Here is a 21,857-nt window from a genome sequence, read left to right on the forward strand (position 1 = left end):
GAGGCGGGAGGGCGTGGGGTGGCAGGAGCTGCGGCGGCGGGCGCCGGGAGCGGGGCGCGGCGGGACAGGCCGAGCGCGGCAGCCCCGGGCAGGAGCCGCCGCCGTGACCTCCTGCTCTGCCCGCCCGGGGCAGCGCCGGGGCCATCCGTGCACGCGGGCCTGTCACCGTCCTGTGCTCTCTCCCCGTGCCTGGGGCCGGGCAGCGGCGCAGGGCAGGCCGCGCGCCTGCCGGCTGCTGTCTGTCCGCTCTCATCATTGCCCCTGCCCACGGCGGGGGTTGGAACCAGACGATCTTCAAGGTCCTCTTCCAACCCAAACCATTCTGTGGTTCTGTATTTGTATTCTGTATCCCCCAGACCGGGGGAGCTGGGCCTGCCGGGCTCCCCACACAGCACGGAACTTGCTGCTCTCACGGTGTGTTGGGGAGATGGTGATTTCCACACGGGTTGGAATCATTTTGTGTGGCAGTGCTGGATGGAGGAGCTGCCCCAAGGGGCTCTGTGCTCGTTCTGGCTCCACTCGTGTGTCGGGCACGCCAAGGAACTGAAGTAAAAGATGAGTTTGAGCCTTGGGATTTCTATCCCTCAGGGGAACAAGGAACAGAAGGTGGCAAAAATGCACATGAGGGATGTGTTTCCGTTTTGGAACGTGGAGGAGCCAAAAGTAAATGGAAAGATGAGGCTGGGTGGATAGCCAACCTGTGCAGCTAGCCCTGTAAAGGCCTTTGGGCACTCAGGGGGAGTGCTGCAAGCAAGAATCAGGGAGCCTCTTCCTGCCAAGTGCTAAACGTGCCCCAGACATGAGGTGCAAATTGCATCTCATCGTACACCTTCTACTGTCCTGCCCCGAGTGTTTAAACCAACACAGTCTGGTGCTGCTGTGAGGAGGGGTGGCCCTTCTCCCTGGCCTCTTGCTCCCTCTCCTCTGGCCGGTGAAAATGTTTGTGCAGTCCCAGCACAAGATGGGTTGGGAAGCTGATCTGGGGCAAGACTTGGGAGAGAGCACTTTTGCTCTGGCTGGTCTCTGGATCCTGCAGCCACATCGGTGCTCGCCCTGGCGCAAAGACAGGGAGAGCAGAGGACAGGGAGGCACCTCCTCCTCCAGCAGCAGCATGGCTGGGCTCCCCTGGCCCGGAGGGTTGAGCAAGGGTTTGTAGGAGTGCCCAGCTCATCAGGTGCTTCCCAGAGGTTCACTTGGCATCCGGCCAGGGCAGCCTTCTGCCATCCCTCCCCTGCAGTGACTCCTGGTGTGCCAACAGGAGTGGTGCCAAAACCTCCGTGCCCCTGCGCACCCAAGGGCCGAACGTCCTTCCTGAATGTGTGTTTCCTGGTGGCAGAGAGGCAGAAAGTCTCCCGTTCACCTGTTCTAATCCCTGAATAACCTGCCAAAACCCCAAGGTGCCTGCAGCGGCCCCAGGCTGCCATCAGTCTGGCAGCTGGAATTGGGCAGAGCTCCAGCCTCCTTGGTTCCTGCCTGCCATGAGGAATAACTGTCGGCAAAGGACCCGAGGGAGCAGAGCACTCAGTGAGGCATGAGAGCAGCAGGCTTCTCCTGTGGGAGTGACAAGCAGGCACGCAACCCTGTCTCCTGCTCACCCCTTCCTGGGTAGAGGCCTGTCCTTTCTCAGCATCCAGGACCCTCCTCAGGGGTCACCCTGCCCAGCAGTTACCCTGTGCCACCCTTTTGGGTGTGCAGGAAGGAGGCAATGGAGCCTCGTTTGGCCCTGCACAGAGCAGTCAGTGCTGCTTGTCTCCCACTCCTCCTGGGGTTTTCACCTGAGATGCAAAAGAAATACAGCAAAAAATGCTTTCACATGTTTGCCAAGCCCAGGTTACCTTCTTTAGCACCAGGAAGCATCTGTAGCCAACATGTTTGGGTGTCACTGGGGACTGGAGCTGAGTGGCAGCATGCAGCTGGCATCAGAGGCCCAGGCTGGCGAATCACAGCCACATTTCCTGCTATGGGGGCCCTTTCCCATTCCTCTGCAGTCATAAGTGCTTCTGCATCCCGGGGAGACGCAGCGTGTGTATAGCAACTTGAGGGTGATGCTGCTGCCCCCCCCCCCCACTCTTTCAAACTCTTTGGGACTGATACTGGGCCCTTCTCAGCATTCCAGTCTCCAGGTGATTTTTGGTGGCAGATGTTTGTGCCCGTTGCTTGGGCTACACTGATCTTTTCACTTGTGGTTGTGGGGACAGGTTGGCCCGAAGTGAAGCAGTTTGGGTGCAGTGCCTGTTGTGGGACTGGCTTTGCCGGAGCTGAGGGCAGGACAAGACTGCTTTTCTCTCTGGGGTCCCTCGTAGCTTGTGGCTACAACTCCACATTTGTGGCCACTTGTTGCCTCAAACGTTTCTAGAACAAAAATGCCCTGGCAACATGGGGCCGCAGCACAGAGCTGGCAGTTTCCTCCCTCTGACCGAGCACCTCCCTCGGATGTGCCCCCTGCCTCCGCCTGTGCCCGTGTGGAGTGTAGGGTCTGTGCTGGGTACACGGGTGAAGGGAGAACAGGGTGTTCCTGAGGGCACGGCTTGTCTCCCACTGAGGTAGGCAGGCTCAGTGGAGCTGGGCTAGACCAAGATGCCATGAGGCTCAGCTCCGTGTCCTCAGACGGGAGCTGGGCTGTGGGAGGTGTGTGAATCAGCACACCGGGGGCTGCGGCAGGCTGCCGGCACCCGGGGGTGGGCACGATCCGCACCGCTGGGTCTGTCTCCCCTCAGCAAACCACCTCAGGCTGATGAGTGCTGCCAGGGCGTGCAGCCGGGGCAGAGAGGGAGGAAACCTTCCCAGCTCTCTGCTTTCACCGCCTCCACGGAGGAACCTCGAGTGGGACTGTTTTCGGTGGGTTGTTCCAGCTTTCCTGTGTCCAAGCTGTGAACACCTGAGGGTGAAACTGCTGAGCCAAACAGACCAGCCCTTGGGCCAGCAGCTCCCAAACACCTCAGGGGAGCTGGCTTTGCAGGGAGGGCATGTCTGACGGGGCAGGGGTGAGCGCCCTGCGTGCCCTGCCCAGCCTGACCTATCCCTGGGGCACGAGGAGTAGAGGTGTCTTGTTTCCAGGCCAGGCCCTGCTGACGCTGTCTGTAAACTGGCTGAGAGATAAATATGCAAGGTGCAGTCATGCTGGTTAAGCTCCCAGCTGGTGGGCAAAGGGGGGAGGAGCCCTGCTTTTGCCAGGGAGCTTCACTGTCATCTGTCACGGGAGACTGTCCCAGGGCCTGCTCCTGCTGCTCCCCTTTCTTCCTTCTTAGGGCGTTACTGGCTCCTGTTCTGGCCCTGTTACACGGGGGCACTGTTTGACTGAAATAGCTGTCGCTCCAAGCTGTGTTGCAGGCTGCCCTAATTAACCCCAGAGGCTCAGTTTTCCAAATCCAGGCCTCCTCGTGTCCTTGCCCTCAACTGTGCCACTGGGTGTTGTTAGCGCCAGCAGCTCCTCTGGGCCAGAGTTGCTATAGTGGGGGCCATGAGCATGACAATTGCTTTCCAGGTTTTTAATGCGTGCCACATACGGAAGACCCCTGGTTGTGTGTTGGGAGCTCTGACAGGCCCATGCTTTTGGCTGTAAGCATTGTAGCAGCTGTGATGAGGTAGGTTTCCTCACTGAGCCCTTCGTGGGGCTTCCCATAAACACTGCAGTGAAAGTTGTGTGAGGGCACTGGCCCTGGGACAAAGAGCAGATCCTTATGCTGTTGGGCCTTCTCCACCTGCTCCTGCTGCCACGCTTGCTCTCTCCTCTCTTTAGGCCACTACTTCCTTGCCAGAGAGTTTGACCACAGAGAGTCGCCAAGATAGCTGGGCCAGGAAGAAAACGTCGCACCCCTGACCCAGACTCCATTACCGACCCCGGCGGGCCGTTTGTGTCCTCCAAACGGCTGAAAATGTCCAGCAGCACCAATGCCCCTGGCCAGAGAAGAATGTCTCGGGGCTTGGATGATGCCACCAACAAGAAGAAGCAGAAGGATCGAGCCAACCAGGAAAGCAAGGAAGGTGAGAGCCCCTCAGCAGCACTGTGGTGAGCAGGCCCGTGGTGTCTCGGCCCTGCAGCCTGGGAGCCTCGCAGCCATCTGCTGCAGGATAAGCAGATTTGACTAATCACTTCCTGCAGCTTATGGCAACCCGTGTGATGTGAGATCCTCTTCAACACAGTGTCCTCTCTGGACCTGTAGCCTCCTTCCTTTGGGCACTACTTAGCCTCAGTAATGTGAGGAAGGTTGGGCCTTGTTAGCTAAAGTCTGGAGTTGGCCTTAGTAGTTGTTTCTAGGCTCTGCTTTTGATTGGGTGTGACCTGCCTTGATCCAGAGGGAGTGGGACTGAAGCCTATGAGTGCTCTTGCAGCTGGAGGCAGTGCTGCTTCTTTCCCATAGGTTTGCCGAGGCCAGATGTTGTGAGGCGGGGACGGTGTGTGGGGCCTGCGGGTGGGGCTAGTGCTTTAGCTTCTGAGTCAGGGCAGGGTGTGGCTCAGGTGAAATAGTTGCTGTAGAGTAATTCCTTCTGTAACTGCCATGTATCCAATGACAAAAATGATGCTTCAGGTGCAGGGAGTGGCTGTGTGCCTGTGGCCCTGGAAAGCTGCTTGATTTCTGTGCCTGCTCCGTTATGACTGTTGTAACCTCAAAATCACAGGGTGTTTTGTAGGCCAAGGTAAACGAGCACCTGCTGAAGTCTGTGCTGGAGCAGCCAGATGCAGTACCTGATGGAAATCCCATGGTGCAGAGCACAGCACAGCGCCATCTCTCACATGGGAGGTGTGCTGTACCTGGAACATGGCAGGGTTCCTCAGGGGCGGCCTTGCTGCCTCTCTCCCCTCTGTGTGGGGGTGGTGAGGAGCTGGGCCAAGGTGTAGATCTCCCAGGCACTGCTGCCACTATGCTTCTCACACTGCCAGCCCCACTGGCACCTTTGCACCAGTGGCTGATCAGCAGAGGTTTCCTACTGGTTTGTAGCCAGTCATGGGAGGCAGTGACAGCTCTCTGAGCACTCTGGGATGGAGACCGCAGCTCCTGTTGCCGCTGTTTCTCTGCTCTGGGACAAGGTGCTATCGCTTTGAGTCTCTTGCCTGGCAGAGCTCACTATTCTGTGGGGGGTAGAGCAGGCCCTGAGACACTTCTGGGTATCAGAGGTTATCCTGTGGGAAGCAGGGATTAGATGTCAGGTTGTTTTGGTTCCCCAGTCTGATCTGGAAGAAGGTTTTGGCTGTGGACGTTGGCAGCTTGTGCAGGAATGGAAATGTTAAAGTGCAGCTGGGCCACATGGTTCTCTGGTTACAGCAGAGTTGGTTTGAGCACAACCAAACACCAGGTTCTTTCTGTCAGATCAAGACAGGACCCATCTGTACAGCTGGAGGCTGGAGCCTGGTGGACTGAGCTAGGCTCCGCATTAAGATGTGCCTCAAAGCAGCACTACTTGTGTGATGCAGTATTGTATTGTTCTCACTGTGATGCTGCTTAGACTGGTGATGTGGCCCAGAGCAGCTGTCCTGGGACTGCAGGCAGGCTTCTAGGGAAGGAGAAGTGTGAGGAAGCAGTGGAGGGAAACGAGCAGCAGGAAAGGCCTGCACGCAGGCCTCAAGGGAGAAGAAGGTGATGTGTACAATTTTGGGTGCCAGCATGCTGGCTCATGCTCTGAGGTGACAGAATGACAGACCTGCCTGCACTCTGCTTCTTGCCCACCAGTGTCTCGCCCTGAGCTCGAGCAGGCTGAGACTGCCCAGGAGAAGGACTCAGAGGAGGGTAAGTCGAGGTGTGCTCCAGCTGTCAGTGCATGGCCATGGAGTGCCCTTGCCAAGGGATCTGAAGCGCTCACCTTGTCCTGGTCCGATGCTCCGGCATTGAGCAGAGCTAACCTGAGCACTCCTTTGCCTCAGCGTTTATCTTAACAGGGTATGGCCTTCCCAGGGGTGGAGAAAGGTGCACGTGGTTGGGAAGGGCTACCTGCAAGGAAGAGGCCCTAGGCATGAGGCAGGCTGCTTCCAACTCAGGTGTCATGGTGCCACTGAGCACAGCCCTGGGACACCTTGCTGCCGACACCTGTCCTGCTTGTTTCTGAGCAGGACATTGTGCTGGGCTGGGAAGATCCCAAGCCATGTCACCCTGTGGGCAGGGTTAGCTGGTTTCTGTCTCAGTCCAGCCTGCTTTGAGGCCAGAGTAGACCATTCTCGTGCCACAGAGGGTAGAACAAAACTGCATGAAATCAAGGTGATTGAAATCACCTTTTTGTCTTGATGACTTCAGGGCATCACAAGGCCAGACCAGGAGCCTGACAGGCACACAGTGGAAGTTCTGCCTGCAGCAGGGTGTCACTGCTGCACTGTTGTCTCCCCAGGTGCAGTGTACTTGCCCAGCTGGCCGGCCTGCCCGTGTTTCAGTTGTGTTAGCCATGCTCACCTGGCAGGAGTACAGTGCTTTGATGGTTGCAGCTGGGCTGCTTGGTTTGCATATGCAAAGGGGAAGTGGCAATTTCTGATTGTGGTCAGAGTCCACTTTGAATCCCCCAGAGTAATTCTGTGGCTTCCTCGTTCCTTGAGAAAGCAGTAATTGCTTTGTCGTTGGCAGGAGCCACCCCTTCTTCCCAGCTGCCGCTGCTGCATGTGGCAGTGCTGGGAGCAGGGCTGTCTTTTTGATCTCCAGTTCCCGCTGGGATTCACCTGCCCTGCCGCAACACGTGCTCTTGTTTGTGGCCTGTCTGACGAGGGCAGGTCCCATTTAATCGGCATGATCTGTGTTTCCTGTGCTGACCTCCTTAACCGAGCGTTTGTTCAGGCCCACATTCCCCAGCCAAGGAGTGGGCACTTCAGGCTCATGCCCCAGCAAGTGGGTGACACTTCCCTCCCTCTTCCTAGAGCTGCTACTGGACTGGAAACAGAATGCCGATGAGATCATTGTCAAGCTGAACTTGGGCAGTGGAGCTCTGAAGGTGGAGGATGTAGATGCTGATTTCTCCGACACAGGCTGTGTGCTCAAACTACCAGGTATGGGAATGGAGCGACTGCTGCAGGCATTTCTCCATTGGGACTTGGCACAGCTCTGGGCCAAGCACGGGGTTGATCCAGGCAGGCATCAAACCTTTCCACCAGAGGCAATGCCCTGCTGTCAGCTGGCACAGCCTCAGCCAGCAGACAGGGCCCATAGGAGAGCATTCTAGAGCTGAGGAGGGCAGAAGCTGCCCTCAGTGCCACGGGAACAAGTGCCCACTGCTGCGCCGGTGTGTCTTTGTCCCCTGCTTGCTGGGATGAATGAGTCAGCCCCAAGGTATCCTTCGGAAAAGTGACTGTGCCCCTGAGGGCAGGGAGGCACAGGGCCTTCCATCTGGGAAGGAGGCCAGCCAGATGTACAAAGCAGATTCAGGGAAGCTGGCTGGAACCCTAGAAGGCTCCTGGAGTATGGTGGCAGCTTGCCTGCAGCCTTCTTGGCTCTGAATGAGTGCTTCCTTCTTCCTGGGGGCAGGTGAAAGGGGGCTGTGGGTTAGGTGACAGCTGCCTGGAGCACTGCCTGAGGTGCCCATTCCCCTCTGTTTACAGATGGGCGCCAGTGGAGCTGTCAGTTCTATGAGGAGATTGAGGGTTCCTGCAGCAAGCTCCAGTGCAAGAAGGGCAATTTTCTACAACTTGTGCTTCAGAAGAAGATCCCACTCCATACCTGGTCTTCGCTTCTGGTGAGGAGGGGAGGATGTGCCTTTTCAGGGAGCTTATGGAGCGCTGGGGAGCTCGGGTGAGCGCTGAGCTCCCTGCTCTTGAGCCACCCAGGGGGAATGTGGGGCACATCTTGCATCCACAGGTTGCATGAGCCAGCTTCCTTTGTTCCAGGGAGGGCTGTGTCTTTGTGCTCCTGTTTCTGGTTGCCACATAGTGTCCAGGTTCTGGAGCAGAGTTCTGGTGCACTCTGGGAAGGGAGAGTGAGGGTGAGGGGCTGGCAGAGAGCCTGAAAGGTGCTGCTACTTAAATACCTTCCCACTGTGCTGCATGGCTTTTTACAGAAAAGAAGGAAAGACGGATCCAAAGAGCTGGCCAAAGGGGCCACGTGCTGGGAGAATGGGAAAGAGAAGGCTGCTTCTGCAGAGCTGATCTCTGAAGAGCCGAGAGCTGAAGGCACAGAGCCACCAAGATCCCGGCGGGAGCCCTCCAACCCCAAGCGTGCTCCGGGAAGAAGCGAGGCCCTGGGAGGAAAAAGCCCAGCCAGCCCAGGGACACAGAGTGGCCCCAGCGCCAAGCGGGCAGTATACCTCAAAGTAGCTCCCACGGAGGAGGAGCCGAATGCCAGAGTCACCGGGAGCACAGAGCCCAGCAAAGGGCACAGCGGGAGGGCCGGGAGCCGCCGCAACGGCAGAGCCAGCCAGGTCGATGCGCCCACGGCCCTGGCGGACATTGCACTGCCACTGGAAAAGGTACCTGAGGACCTGACAGAATGGGGCACCCCTGCTCCCTCTGCCCCTGTGCAAGGGATGCAGGACCTGTCCCTGCCATTGAGATGGGTTCTGAGGGCTGATGTGAGGAACTGGCTGTGGTGGAGGAGAGGGCGAAGTGAGGGCCCTGCAGTCACTGAGCTGTGGTGCTAATAGGACTGAGCTGGGTGCGGGATGTGGGGGGGGAGTGGGCAGTGTGGAACTGTGCTTGCCTGGCTAACAGGAGCCAAGGCAGGTGGGCCAGGGCAGCTCAGGGGTGATGGTGTTGTGTTTCACTGTGTCCTTCTGTATTGAAAGGCTATGGTTTTGGCCAAGGAGACTGTTCCAGTGGAGATGCCACCTCTTGCGGCTACCACAGAGGTGTTCCCCCACCATGTTGCTACCTGTGTGGAGAAGAGAGTCCTGCAGCCAGGCAGCCCTGCTGAGGCCTTGCGGGGCCGAGACTGCACACCTGTCCTGGGAGAGAGCTCTAAGGCCGTCCCAGTGGCCTCCCCTCCCCTGGGCAGAGATGGTGAGAAGAGGGATTGGTCCAAGGATGATGTGGCTCTGGAAGCAGCAGCTGATGGTGAGTGGCCAGAGCCCATGGGGTGAGCCTGGTCAGGAAGGTACATCTGCTCAGGACCTCTCCTGGGTCAGCTTGCAGCTGACCAGTTGTCTCAGCATGCGAGGAAGGTAACATCTCTCTCCCTGACTTTCCTTGATTAGAGCCAGAGCCTTTTGTGAGCCTGTCCTTTGTCAAGAATGACTCATATGAGAAGGGCAATGATCTGGTGGTGGTGCACGTCTATGTGAAGGAGATCCACAAGGAGACATCCAAAGTGTTTTTCCGGGAACAAGACTTCACACTGGTGTTCCAGACGAGGTACAAGTTTGCCTCAAGATAATGCCAGGCTGCTGCAGATCTCCTGGTTGCAGCTGGCTACTTGTTTGTTCACCTCTGCTTACTTCCAATTTTTCCGCAGTGACACAAACTTCCTTCGTCTCCATCCTGGCTGTGGGCCCCATACAGTGTTCCGGTGGCAGGTGAAGCTCAGGTATGGTTCCTGTCCTTCTAATCCACACCAGGGCGAGGGAGCTGAGAGTGCAGAGCTGGAACAGGAGCCAGTCCCAGATGGTGGCTCTGTGCAGGGAATGCTCGTTTCTGCACCTGGGCGTTTCCCTTACACAGTGTTGCACTAGTGCCCCAAGTCTGGATTGCCTTGGCTGTGTGCTGGCTCAAAGGCAAGGAAGGGAAGGAAATCCTAGTGTCTCCTTGCCTGCAGTTCCCTCCCAACATGTTCTAGAACTCTTGGGGACAGAGCCATACCAGCCAGTGTGTGCTCTGTGCTGTATGTGCAGCAGGAGGGGGCATGTGGAGCCAGGTAGAATGGGTCTGTCAGGAAAGGGGCCCTCTGTGTGCTCAGTGAGGCCAGGCTCAAGGGTTTCCACCCTGCTTTGCCATGGCTGCCTCAGGATCAGTGCTAGCAGTGTCCCTACTGCCTGGAGGCCATGGCTTTGCCTTGCAAAGGCTTTGGCATGTCTGAGGGTACTGTGGGATCTGGGGCATCCCTGACTTGCTGCGTGTCTTGCAGGAATCTTATTGAGCCGGATCAGTGCACATACAACTTCACAGTGTCTCGCATCGATGTCTGCCTGAAGAAACGCCAGAGCCAGCGCTGGGGGGGGGCTGGAGGCTCCAGCCACACGAGGTCTGCACCCTGCCTTGTCCTGCCTGCCACCCCAGTGGGGCACGGGCTCTCCTCACCACTGGCAGCTGCCGGTTGGTGCTGGATCCTCCAGCATGGGGCTGTGGGGAAGGAGAGGGGCTGAACGGGTGCAGGTAGGAGGGGTGTGGGGCAGGGGAAGCCCAGTGATAGGGGAAGGGCACTGCTGTTCCCCTTGCTCATGGGATAGAGGGGTAGGAGAGAGCCTGTGTGTGAGCATGGACTGAGCAGCTCAGCTCCGCCGTGGGCAGCGCGAGGTGCTGCTAACCACAGGCCCACCCTTCCCCCTTTTTAAGGTGCAGTGGGTGGTGCAAAGGTTGCCATGCCTACAGGCCCTACCCCTCTGGATAAGAACCCTCCGGGCAGTAACCAACACCCCCTGTCCAGCAAGGAGGAGGCCCGAACCAGTGACAAAGAGAAGCCACGTGTGGAAGATGGGGGTCTGGATGGTGTGGCAGCCCGTACAGCCCCAGAGCACGTGGCAGTGAAGCAAGAGCCACACATCCCATCGGTGAGTGGGGCCACACTGTATCTGACCTGGGTGGAGAAAAGAGGGATCCTGCCTCCACAGTGTCGCTCTGGAGACTGGCAAAGTATTCCTGGAGGAGGAGGTGGCACTCCTCAGTCATAGATGGCAGGATTAGGGGCAGTGGTTGACCTGTCTGTCCCAGTCCTGGTGGGAGATATTGTGATGGCTCCAGCCCCTTCTGAGGGGTTTCTTGGGCTTTTGGGTTCCTGTGGTGTTCCCAGAGAGACCCCCTGAGCACATCACCCTGACACCGGCCTCTGCTTGGCAGCCTAAACCAACGTGCATGGTGCCACCGATGACACACAGCCCGGTGAGTGCCGAGAGTGTGGAGGATGATGAGGATGAGGATGAGAAGAAGAAAGTCTGCCTGCCTGGCTTCACAGGGCTGGTGAACCTGGGGAACACCTGCTTCATGAACAGTGTCATCCAGTCCCTGTCCAACACCCGGGAGCTGCGTGACTACTTCCATGGTGAGCCCACGTCGGGAGCCCGGCAGGGCCTGGCCACTCAAATGGTGCGCCCTCACTCCTGCATCTCTTACAGATCGGTCCTTTGAGTCGGAAATCAACTACAACAACCCTCTGGGGACAGGGGGACGCCTGGCCATTGGCTTTGCCATGCTGCTTCGGGCGCTTTGGAAGGGCACACACCATGCCTTCCAGCCCTCCAAACTGAAGGTAGGGCTGCTGGCACTGGCACTCCACAGCTGCTGTGAGTCCCCAACACTCCTGTGTGGGCACCTGCCTGCCCTGCTAGTGCCACAGAGAGTTGGATGGGTGTGGGTGAGTGCAGCCAGGGTTTATGCATGGGGCAGGCAGTGCTGCCGGGGGGCTGCTGGCCAGCCCTGACTGCTGTGCTCCCTGCAGGCAATTGTGGCCAGCAAGGCCAGCCAGTTCACTGGCTATGCCCAGCACGATGCTCAGGAGTTCATGGCCTTCCTGCTTGATGGCCTGCACGAGGACCTCAACCGCATCCAGAACAAGCCCTACACAGAGACTGTTGACTCGGATGGGAGGCCCGATGAGGTGAGATTGTCCCTCCCCGAAGTCACTGGGAGAGCAACCTGGGTGGTTTATCGAGGTGCTGAGCCCTTTCTCCCCACAGGTGGTAGCTGAGGAGGCTTGGCAGCGACACAAGATGAGGAACGACTCGTTTATAGTAGACCTCTTCCAGGGCCAGTACAAATCCAAGCTGGTGTGCCCAGTATGTTCCAAGGTAGGGCAGCTCCAGATGTTCTGTCTCTGTCCATGCTGTGCCAGCAGCAGGCTCCTGACCCTCAGAGCGCACAGGGCAAGGCTGGATCTCAGATCCACTAGATGTGCTGCCCCGCTGATCTCAGCCACAAGCGCTTCCCAAAACTGAGTGTGCTTTTGCATCTGCAGGTGTCTATCACCTTTGACCCCTTCCTGTACCTCCCCGTGCCTCTCCCACAGAAGCAAAAGGTGCTGACTGTCTACTACTTTGCAAAAGAGCCACACAAGAAGCCCATCAAGGTAAAGGACACCACCTACCCTGGGGATGGAGCCTAAGAGGGCTCCTGGAGGTGCCCTGGCCAGCTGGTCTTGTGCCAACAGGCTAAGCCTTGTGTTAAGTAAGGGCCCACATGCCTTGGTGTGGTGTGACTGATGTGGCACTTTCTTGGTGGCAGTTCCTCGTGAGTATCAGCAAGGAGAACTCCAGTGCCATGGAGGTGCTCGAGTCAGTGGCCCACAGCGTGCGTGTGAAACCAGAGAACCTGCGCCTGGCAGAGGTGAGAGTGCTTAAGCTGGGGAGAGTGCTTAAGCATGGGAGTGAGCTATGGGCTGCTCTTGTGGGTGTCCTGGCTCCCACAGCCCTGCAGGGAGTATGGCCACTGACAGTCACTTGCCCATATCCAACATGTCTGTGGGATGGATTTTGTCCATGGGTGGCAGTGCCATGGGCAGGATGCTGCCAGGCAGATCTCTGCTCCAGAGGGCTGGTCAACTGCAGTAGGGCCCGGGATGTCCCTCTTTCCCTGGTGAGATGGTGAGCTGAGGACAGCGTCCCTGAGCTGCTGCTGTTCCCGCAGCTCACTGTGGGGCTGAGGTCTGTGGCTGCCTGAGGAGGGGATGTGTGGGGCAGCCCTCACACAGCCACGCTCCACTGCTTTCCTGGCAGGTGATCAAGAATCACTTCCACCGCATGTTCCTGCCGTCCAACTCGCTAGACATGGTCTTGCCGACAGACCTGCTGCTCTGCTTCGAAGTGCTATCCCCAGAGCTGGCCAAGGAGCGGGTGGTGGAGCTTCAGGTCCAGCAGGTAAGAGGGGATATTGGGACTTCTGGAAGGCATGCAGGGAGGCTGAGCCGCAAGTGGGACTGAGCCAGAAGGGCAGAGCTGCACACAAGGGTGACTAGCTGCAGCACGAATGGATGCCCACTGAGGCTACCTTGTCCTGCCCTGATGCCCTTCCCTGTCCAATGGGTCCTTTCTCCTGCAGCGTCCACAGGTGCCCAGCGGTCCCGTCGCCAAGTGTGCGGCCTGCCAGAAGAAGCAGCTGCCAGAGGATGAGAAACTCAGGCGCTGCACGAGGTGCTATCGAGTCGGTTACTGCAATGTGTGAGTTGGCTTGGTGCCTGGCAGGGGGGAGGGTCTCCTGCTCTGAAAGACTGAATGGTAGAACGTGGCCTAATGGGAGAAAGTGGGATGGGTCTGGCCTTCGGGAGGGAACCAGGTGGGCTTGCGGTGCTCCCCTTATCCCTAGCGCACCCCTTTTGGCCCTATGCTGCTCCTGCCCAGGTTGGTCATGGCTGCTGGGTTCAGCAGGGGCCATACATGTTACAGGGCATGTCAGAAAACACACTGGCCAGACCACAAGGCTTCGTGCCGCCCCGAGAACATCGGTTTCCCCTTCCTCATCAGCGTGCCGGAGTCCCGCCTCACCTACGCCCGCCTGGCCCAGCTGCTGGAGGGCTATGCAAGGTGAGAGTTGAGGGTAGGAAGGTGCTTCTACCCTACAGCTGAGCTCAGCCCTGTGCCTGGCCAGCTCTAACTCCCACCTCCTTGCCCAGGTACTCAGTCAGCGTGTTCCAGCCTCCATTCCAGCTAGGACGGATGTCACCGGAGCAGGGGCTGCAGCCTGTGCACTCGGACAAACTGGAGCCCCTGGCCAAGAGCAGCTGTGCAGCAGCCACCTCTGCCCCTGAGCTGGGGGAGGGGGACAGGGCTTCCAGCCTCCTGCAGGAGCCCCCACTCTCGCCAGCTGTGCCTGAGCTACACCCAGAGATGGGGGACACTGGCACTGTCCGGAGCAAGGTTCTGACAGCCAGGAGTTCCCTGCTGAGCTTGGATTCGGGCTTCTCTGAGCACATGGAGTCACAGGGTGACAGCTGTTGTGAGAAGGAGCCATCCTATGAGAGAGCCATCAAGCCAGAAGGTAAGAGGTGCTGCAGTGCTAACTGTGTCTGTGCCAGGAGCCCAGGCAATTCTCCCTCCTTGGGGTGACCTCCCACCACAGCATGCGTTCTCCTCTTGAGAGCTTGCTCTGGAGACTCCTGGGGACACAAATGAGGCCATGGGAACTGTCTTTTGGCAGTGTTGCCTCACCTGAAATGCCTTCCTGCCCACGCTCTGCCTTGCCCTGGCAAGGTGCAGGGAGTAGAGCAGAGACCTGATGAGGAGAGAGGCTGGAGCACTGTGTTGCTGTGGGAGGGGTGGGAAGGCAGGGGCTGGCAGAAATCTCGAGTCCCGTGGGAGCAGGGCAGAGCTGGTGCGGGCTCTGAGCCCCCGGGGGCTGTGAGAGAAGCACTTCCCTCGCTCTGACTCAGCTGCATGGGACCAGCCTCTCGCTCTCGGCTGCCTGGCTGTCACGTTTCCAGACACTCATCTCAGGATGGCAGCAATGTGCAGTGAAGGGGCAAGGCAGGCAGAGGAGCACAGCTTGCCAGGGGCAGGCGCCTGCTAAAAATAGTCAAGGACACAGGGCACGTGGTTGTGTCCCTTCAAGGCCGTAACATGTGAGGTGGGGGTGGGGGCACTGCAAATTCTTGGCCCCTACGCAGGGCAGACAGGCAGTGCCACCACAGATCTGTCCCTGCCTGTTCACAGCTGCCATCCCTGGGTACCAGCACACTTCAGACTCGCTGAGTGCTCGCGCCACACAATTCTACATCAATAAGATCGATGCTGCCAACCGAGAATACAAGCTGGAAGATAAAGGTGAGCCCTGGAAACCACCACCTTCATCCCTTATAGGCTCTGGCAGGCTGGTGGATCTGCCTAGCCAGGGTTCCACAGCCTCCCTGGCACAAGGTGAACCCAGATGTGATGGTGGCCCAGATTGGACAGTGAAAGCTGCATCTGACACAGGGGAGGGAAGGGCTCTGCTGCACACAGCCTCTGCCTGGAAGCTCTTCTTGGGCATGACGTTCCTGCTTTCCTCAGCAAATAGGTCAATTCCTTCCAACTACCTGTATCCGCAGGGGGTCTGTGATCTCTGGGTCACCTCTTGTCTGAGTGGGATGCCCACACCTAGTGCTGGCTGTGTGGGTGCTGTTGATGAGATGGGCTGTGCCAGCTTTGTGCCCTGCTGGCCAAGGGGTTCTGCTGCCCTGGCATGGTGAACCTGGCTGGGAGACACCTACCTTTCTGGGAACACTGTGTGATCTCTGTATCGAGCTGGGATGAACAAGACTGCTCCGAGCCCCAGCAAGGGTGCCTGATCCGGCCTGGTAGGGCCAAGTGTGTGAGGTCTGTGCCCTTTCACAGGTGACACACCCCTGGAGCTGACAGACAACTGCTCCCTCGCCCTGGTGTGGAAGAACAATGAGCGCCTGAAGGAGTTTGTGTTGGTGGAATCCAAGGAGTTGGAGTGTGTGGAGGACCCAGGCTCAGCCAGTGAAGCAGCCCGGGCTGGTCACTTCACCCTGGAGCAGTGCCTCAATCTCTTCACCAAGCCCGAAGTCCTGGCCCCAGAGGAAGCGTGGTGAGGAAGGCATCAGGGTGGGTTCCAGCCCACAGGCCCAGGCAGCAACAAGGGTTTCCTAGGAGCTGCTTGGGCCTGCCTGCTGTTTCTTCTGGCAGCCAGGAGTGCTGGGCTGGCCTTCCCTGTGTGCTGAGGAGGGCAGCCATAAGCCAGCAGGGAGCAGTGCCAGCGCTCTGCAGGACTGTGCTGGCCTGCCCTTGATGGAGAAGGCTAAGCCCTCCTGCATCCCCTCTGCCAGCCCCACATGTGGGGACCCTGGGGCTGGGCTGTGCTGCGAGGCCTGAGGCTCTCTCCATGCCAGTAACGAGCACACTCTTCCTTCAGGTACTGCCCCAAGTGCAAGCAGCACCGCGAGGCCTCCAAGCAGCTGATGCTGTGGCGGCTGCCCAACGTCCTCATCATCCAGCTCAAGCGCTTCTCCTTCCGCAGCTTTATTTGGAGGGACAAGATCAATGACATGGTGGACTTCCCTGTCCGGTGAGAGCCTGGGGGATGACGTGGCCACTGCCTGTGCTGACCTGCAGCATGGCCTCTCCCTGCCTAACGCTGATTACTCCTGACTGTCCTTGTGTCTCTCCTCAGGAGCCTGGACCTGAGCAAGTTCTGCATCGGCCGGAAGGGTGAGCAGCAGCTGCCTATGTATGACCTGTACGCTGTGATCAACCACTACGGAGGCATGATTGGGGGGCACTACACGGCGTACGCCCGCCTGCCCAACGACAAGAACAGCCAGCGCAGCGACGTAGGTGAGGATCTGCCACCCTTTCCACTCCCCTGCTGCTGCAGGTGTGACCTCTCTGTTGGATTAACCCTTCTCTCCTCTCAGGCTGGCGGCTCTTTGACGACAGCACAGTCACCACCGTGGATGAGAGCCAGGTGGTGACCAGATACGCGTATGTTCTCTTCTACCGCCGGAGGAACTCTCCCGTGGAGAGACCCCTGCCAGGGCACCCCTCAGACCATCGCACTGAGCGCACTCCCTCTGCCGAAGCTGCTGCCAGCCAGGTGAGCACTCGTGTCCCTTTCGACACTGTTTGAGCTACAGAGCCTTGAAACGTGCCCAGGTGCCCACGTGCAGGGCCTGGCCCGTCTCTGTCCACACCCACGGAACCTTGGCACAGCTGTGGTGCAGTGCCTGCACCCGTTTGGTACCAAAGCGCTTGCACCAGCCAGGCGTTGGAGCCTGTCTTGCCTTATTGTCACTTGAGCTTGGTACAGTCCCTGTTCTGAGAGATCACGAGAGAGCTGGTTCCCATCATCAGAGTGGGAGCGCTGTGAGGAGGGCATTGGAAGAGGCAGAAAGGGCTCAGCCTCGCCAGGGTCTGCACTGAAGGAGGGTTGTGAGCAGTGCAGTAGGTGCTGGCTGTGCCAGGGAGCAGTGAGAACCTGCCCTCTGCAGCCACTTTCGAGGCAGAGTGGGGGACACTTCCTCCTGGGGCCCAGCTCGGGGCCAAGCTAGGTGCAAAAAAGGCAAATACCAGTGCTGAGCCAGAGGCCTGGCAGCCTTCACAGGGTACTGGAGAGAAACCTGCTGGAGAAACTGTTGTTGGGTGGCCTGGGAGGGAGGGGAGGATGAAGGGAGCAGGGCTGGGCCAGATGGCAGGGTGCTCTCAGCGTGCAGTGGCAGGGAATGGTTGGGCTGATCTTTGTGTGAATGTCAAAGAAAGGCCCAGGCTGGGGCACAGTACAGTGCCCACCTGGGCAGTCCCCCTGCATCGTTGTGCTGCAGACTTTCCCTCTGTGCTCAGCACTCCTGTGGCCCCACAGGATCTGAGGACAATGCTCAGCTCATCTCTGGCATGACTGCACGTGTGTGCCCTGAGGGGCCTTTCTGGCCTGGCCTCCCTGTGCCTCCCTGTCTGTCTGGCTCGTGCAGCCCTTGACCCGGTGGTGGTTAGGCATTTTGGCTCTGCCATCTGGGGACAGGAGCTGCCCATCCCTGAGGCCAGGGGGGCTGTCTGGCATGTTGGTGTTCACCTGCCTGGGCTGTTCTTGTCCTGGGGGACTGCATGTGTCCTGGAGCAGCTCCACTCACTGGGGGCGGCCTGAGCAACAGAAGAGCTGTGCTGCTCCTCACACACCGGCAGTGGGAGCCTTCAGGGGCCCAGCTGGCAGTGAGGCCCTATGGCACTGGGGCTCATTGGGTCCCCTCGTGGTAGTGGGCCCCTGGCAGGGCTGGATTCCTTGCAGCAATGGGATGCATTCGATCCCACCGGGGCTCAGCAGGTCCCAGAGCACCTTGGACCACCTGGACCCTCCCAGGCACAGGACCTCCAAAGACCTGCACCCTGACTGGCTGCTCTGCATGATCACGATCACCGACATGAAGGGCCAAGCTGTGACTGGCTGCCTGTGGATAATCCTCCTGGAAGCTGGGCTGCAGTTGGTTGTCGGAGCATTCCCACCCACCAAAGCAGAGCTGTGACTGGCAGTGCTGTGCCTGCACCTCCTGCTCCTGCTGCCCCAGCTGGCTCTGGATTGGCTGTCATCTGAAAGATCCTGTTGGGATCACAGAAGCTGGGCTGTGATTGGCTGCTGCCTGCTCCCTTGCCACCTGGACCCACCAACACCAGTGCATCTGCTCCACCGGGATCCAGCTGCCTGGTTCATTCCCTGCAGTCCCATGAAGACCCTACTCGGCAGCTGCCCATGCTCCCTCCTGCAGAGCCACCCACCGGAGCACCACACACCGGAGACCCTGAAGAGCCGCGGGGGCGGGCGTGACCGCGACGGTGCTGCATGGGGAGGCGGGCTGGCTGGGCACGGGGCTGGGCTTGCAGGCAGCCGCCTGCCCCGGGGGATGGAGAGGGGTGTTGCCCGTTGTGTTCTCCAAGTGCTGACGCAGGTTTCCACATCGCAGGCTTCTCTGATCTGGCAGGAACTGGAGGCTGAAGAACAAGAGCTGCAGCTTGAGGCGCCCCAAAGGCCTTCAAGAAACTCCTGGAGGCCCCGTGGCCAGAAGCGAAGTCCGGGCACCCCCCAGCACCCTGATGAAGGCTGCGTCAGATACTTTGTCCTGGCCACCACGGCCGCAATTGTGGCTCTCTTCCTGAATGTCTTCTACCCACTCATTTACCAGCCCCGCTGGAGATAGGCACAGGCGCATGGCCAGCTGCGGGAGCAGGGCCGCCAGGGCTACGCGACCAAGACATCGGGCAGCAGGACAGAAACCTCCGTGAAGGACTCGCCAAGGGAAGCATGGGGCCGTCGGCTCCTGCCTGTCTGCTCTGGCATCTCCTGTGCCAGCTGGCAGGGCTGTGTGGCCAGCCCGCTGCCTTGCCAAGGCGCAGCCCAGAACCAGGAGCTCCTCTGCCCTCCCTTACTGAGAGTGGGGCAGACCTCGTGGCTACCTGCTGCACAGGAAGGGACATTGCTGCTGCAGCGCAGCTGGGACCTGGGAGGCCCATGGGCACATCGACTATCTCTGCTTGGCTCCCAAGAACGAACTGGAGACCTGCCGAGAGGCTGCAGCAAGGGCAGGATGCCCTGACATGGGTCCTGGCTGGCCACCCCTCTCAACTGTGCTGCTGCAGGAGTCTAGAGTTCCCTCTGGGCTGGCGCGACCCGTGGCTCCTTGGCCAGCCCAGTCTGTCCTGCCAGCTTCCCGCTGAGCCTTCTGATGCCAGCTGCCTGTGCACCAGGAGTTGTGTGCACTGCACTCCTGTGCTGGGGCTGAATGGGCTTGTCACTGAGGGCTTGTGTGCTTCCCTGCTCAGCCCTGGACGGCTGCTGGGGAGGGAGCCTGGCAATCTGGACTGGGGTGCCCATGGTGAGCACCTGCCTCTGGGCTGTTGGCTCCCACTAGTCCTTGGGGCTGTGGACTGTCAGCATTTGGGGACGTCTGTCTCTGCCAGGGGAGTGTGGTGCAGCCCCTCATTTGTGAGGGGACTGGCTGCCCATGCTACGGGAGAGGCGTGGGGTCGGGGAGCACAGGTAGGATCTCAGTGCATTAATAAAGCCAGGTTTTCCAAAGAGATGCAGCATCCCTGTCCTGTGTGTTGGAACTTTCACACAGAGGCAGGGACCCTGCACTGGGGTCACCTGAGGCCACTCTGTGGCCCAGCTGGCACCAGGACTGTTCCTTGTGCTCTGCTGGGTGCCTGGTGCACCCTGTGTGGCAGCGGGCTCAAGGGAAAGCTCTGCCTGCCAGTGCCATGAGGCACAAGCTGGGCTCTGGTCCCAGCTGTGGGGCGGTAGCCCTGTGGGACACGTGCGGGGCATGGGCGTGCCCAGCGGGGCCGGCAGCAGGCACTCCCCTGGGACTGGAGCACAGGCTGCAGCTTCAGTGGTGTCTGACATTGAGACGTGTTGCCCTTGGCTCAGCGTGGCTCAGACAGCTCTGGCATATTTGGGTGTGCAAGGTGACTTCAGAGCCCTGTGACTTTCTTTTCCGTCTCTGCTGCTGTCCAGCTGGCAGTGCCCTTGGCTGGAAGGATGGTTGGCAGGGAAGGGTTTCACCTGCATTTTAGGTTGGGGCTTGAGCTGAACTCCCCCCACCTCTGTCCCACACCCCTCCTCCACATGTTCCGTGGTTTATTCCCCGCCCAAGCAGGTCCCAGCCAGGGAGCCCCGGCAGGGCTGTGCCGTGGTCATGAGGTGCCTGTCCTGGAACAGTCGCCTCATTGTCTGCAGCCCTGGGTCTCGGCGGCTTCCCTCGCTCGCCCACGGTGCTGGCCTCGTGGGGCTGAGTCAGTGCCCGGCGCCGGTGGGCTGACCTCTGCTCCAGCTGGCGCTGGCGCCGCGGAGTTGGGGCCCACAAGCTGGTGCCTGCACCTGCCTGCCCTCACCGGCGGTGGGTGGCCCCTGGCAAGGCCCGAAAAGGTGCTCTCAGCCCTGGAAATCCCTTCTGGTCCTGCGCTGTTCCTCGGGCCCCCAGCAGGTGCTGGCAGCCTGCCTGTGTCCCCTCGCTGCTGCCTGTGCTGAGCTGTGGGGCTCTCCTCCAACCGGCACTGGCTACAGCAGCCCCGGGGCAGGAGTGTGCTGTGGCCTGGCTCTCCTCGAGCGGGCAGGTTGGGGTTGCCTCCGGGGGCCCTGGGCATGCTGCTCCCCCCTGCCCTGCTGTGAGGGAGCTGCTGCTTTCCAAACCCTGGGGCTGCACATGCTGCATGGGGTCTCTACCCCAAGGGGCTGTGTCCCCCCAGGCACCTCTCCAGCCCTCCCAGAGCAGGGAGGGAGGTGGGTGGGCAGGGTGCAAGTCTCCCTCTCATGCCCCTGGTCGTCTCCCTCTCATGCTCACCTTCTGCTTGCAGGGACTGCCCCCGGTGCCGTTCGGATCCGGCCTGGCCCCCGAAGGAGCCCCGCCGCTGGCTGCGGAAGGCCTTCCCGAGCGCTTCGCCAGCCCTGCCGAGCGCCCGGCCCCCTCCTACAGCAGCATGGAAGAAGTCGACTAGGGTGTCATGGGGTGCCTGCCCCGGGGGTGCGGGCCGGGCCAGGCACTGGGGGGTGGGGGGACGGGGGGAGGTCAGGGTTTGTCCTGCGCTCATTAAACTCACTGAATTCCACTCGCCTCTGCTGCCTGCTGTCCTCTGGGACCTCTGGTCCCTGGCAAGGCCCCCTTCACCCCCACCAGGGCACCATGGCCCCAGTGTGCTGCTGGTACTCCCAGCAGCCTCCTGCTCCAGGTGCCCTTGTGCTCTGTATCCCTTGGTGTGACTTGGTGGTCGCAGTCCCCTAATGTCCCAGAGGGACCAGTGTTTCTTGGTGCCCTCCACTGCCAGCTGCACTCCACAGCAGTGGAGGGACACAGTGTCCTTTGGTGCCTGCTGCCTCTCCTTACGCTCTGCCACTGACTGCACCCTGTTGTCTGGTGTCCCCTGGTTCGATCTTGCCGCCTTAGTGCCTGGTGTCCTCTGCTGTGTCCTGGTGTCGGTGTGGTGGGACTTGCAAGTCCTGGTGTGCACTGAAGTGCTCCGTCTCCTGTTCATCCCCGCAGTGTCTTGTCGCCTGCTGTCCCTTGTGCCCCCCTCCCTGGTGTCCCCTGGTGTGCCTTATTGCTTGCTGTCCCTAGCGCCCCACTCCCTGGTGTTCCCCGCTCTCCCTAGTCCCCCTGTCCCCCGTTGCCACTCTGTCCGTCGCTGTCCCTGGTGCCCGGTGCCCACTCTGTCCCCCGGCGCCCCCCGCCTCGCCCCCGTGCCGGTGCCAGAGCGTCGGGACTGCAAGTCCCGTCAAGCCGCGGGCGGTTGGCGCGGCCAATGGGGCTCGGGGGGCGGTGCGGCCGGTCGCTGCCTCCGCCGCCGCCCGGTGCCGCGGCGCAGAGAGCCCCGGAGCGGCCGCGCGGCGCCGGCCC

The 21,857-nt window shown here is 59.8% G+C and overlaps 1 protein-coding gene across 1 annotated transcript in view; it reads left to right on the top strand.

Moving 5' to 3' along the window:
• The window catches only part of USP19 (ubiquitin specific peptidase 19), a 21,639-nt gene extending 574 nt beyond the window's left edge, over window positions 1-21,065 (top strand). The window contains 28 exon segments of the mRNA XM_027640122.1: window positions 3,485-3,584; window positions 3,740-3,984; window positions 5,670-5,726; window positions 6,836-6,964; window positions 7,514-7,647; window positions 7,969-8,376; window positions 8,692-8,959; window positions 9,100-9,256; window positions 9,357-9,428; window positions 9,966-10,053; window positions 10,055-10,082; window positions 10,394-10,608; window positions 10,895-11,096; window positions 11,170-11,303; window positions 11,493-11,651; window positions 11,731-11,841; window positions 12,009-12,119; window positions 12,275-12,376; window positions 12,766-12,906; window positions 13,088-13,206; window positions 13,432-13,569; window positions 13,659-14,023; window positions 14,695-14,805; window positions 15,355-15,571; window positions 15,896-16,048; window positions 16,154-16,317; window positions 16,398-16,576; window positions 20,821-21,065. Of these exon segments, the coding sequence (XP_027495923.1) occupies window positions 3,876-3,984; window positions 5,670-5,726; window positions 6,836-6,964; window positions 7,514-7,647; window positions 7,969-8,376; window positions 8,692-8,959; window positions 9,100-9,256; window positions 9,357-9,428; window positions 9,966-10,053; window positions 10,055-10,082; window positions 10,394-10,608; window positions 10,895-11,096; window positions 11,170-11,303; window positions 11,493-11,651; window positions 11,731-11,841; window positions 12,009-12,119; window positions 12,275-12,376; window positions 12,766-12,906; window positions 13,088-13,206; window positions 13,432-13,569; window positions 13,659-14,023; window positions 14,695-14,805; window positions 15,355-15,571; window positions 15,896-16,048; window positions 16,154-16,317; window positions 16,398-16,576; window positions 20,821-20,961 (4,212 nt within the window). The 5' untranslated portion in view covers window positions 3,485-3,584; window positions 3,740-3,875 and the 3' untranslated portion in view covers window positions 20,962-21,065.
• Window positions 21,066-21,857: the final 792 nt, after the last annotated feature.

Source organism: Corapipo altera, unplaced genomic scaffold, assembly GCF_003945725.1.
Source record: "Corapipo altera isolate COAL_440 unplaced genomic scaffold, ASM394572v1 55, whole genome shotgun sequence".
In the NCBI taxonomy this organism is placed as follows: Eukaryota; Metazoa; Chordata; class Aves; order Passeriformes; family Pipridae; genus Corapipo; species Corapipo altera.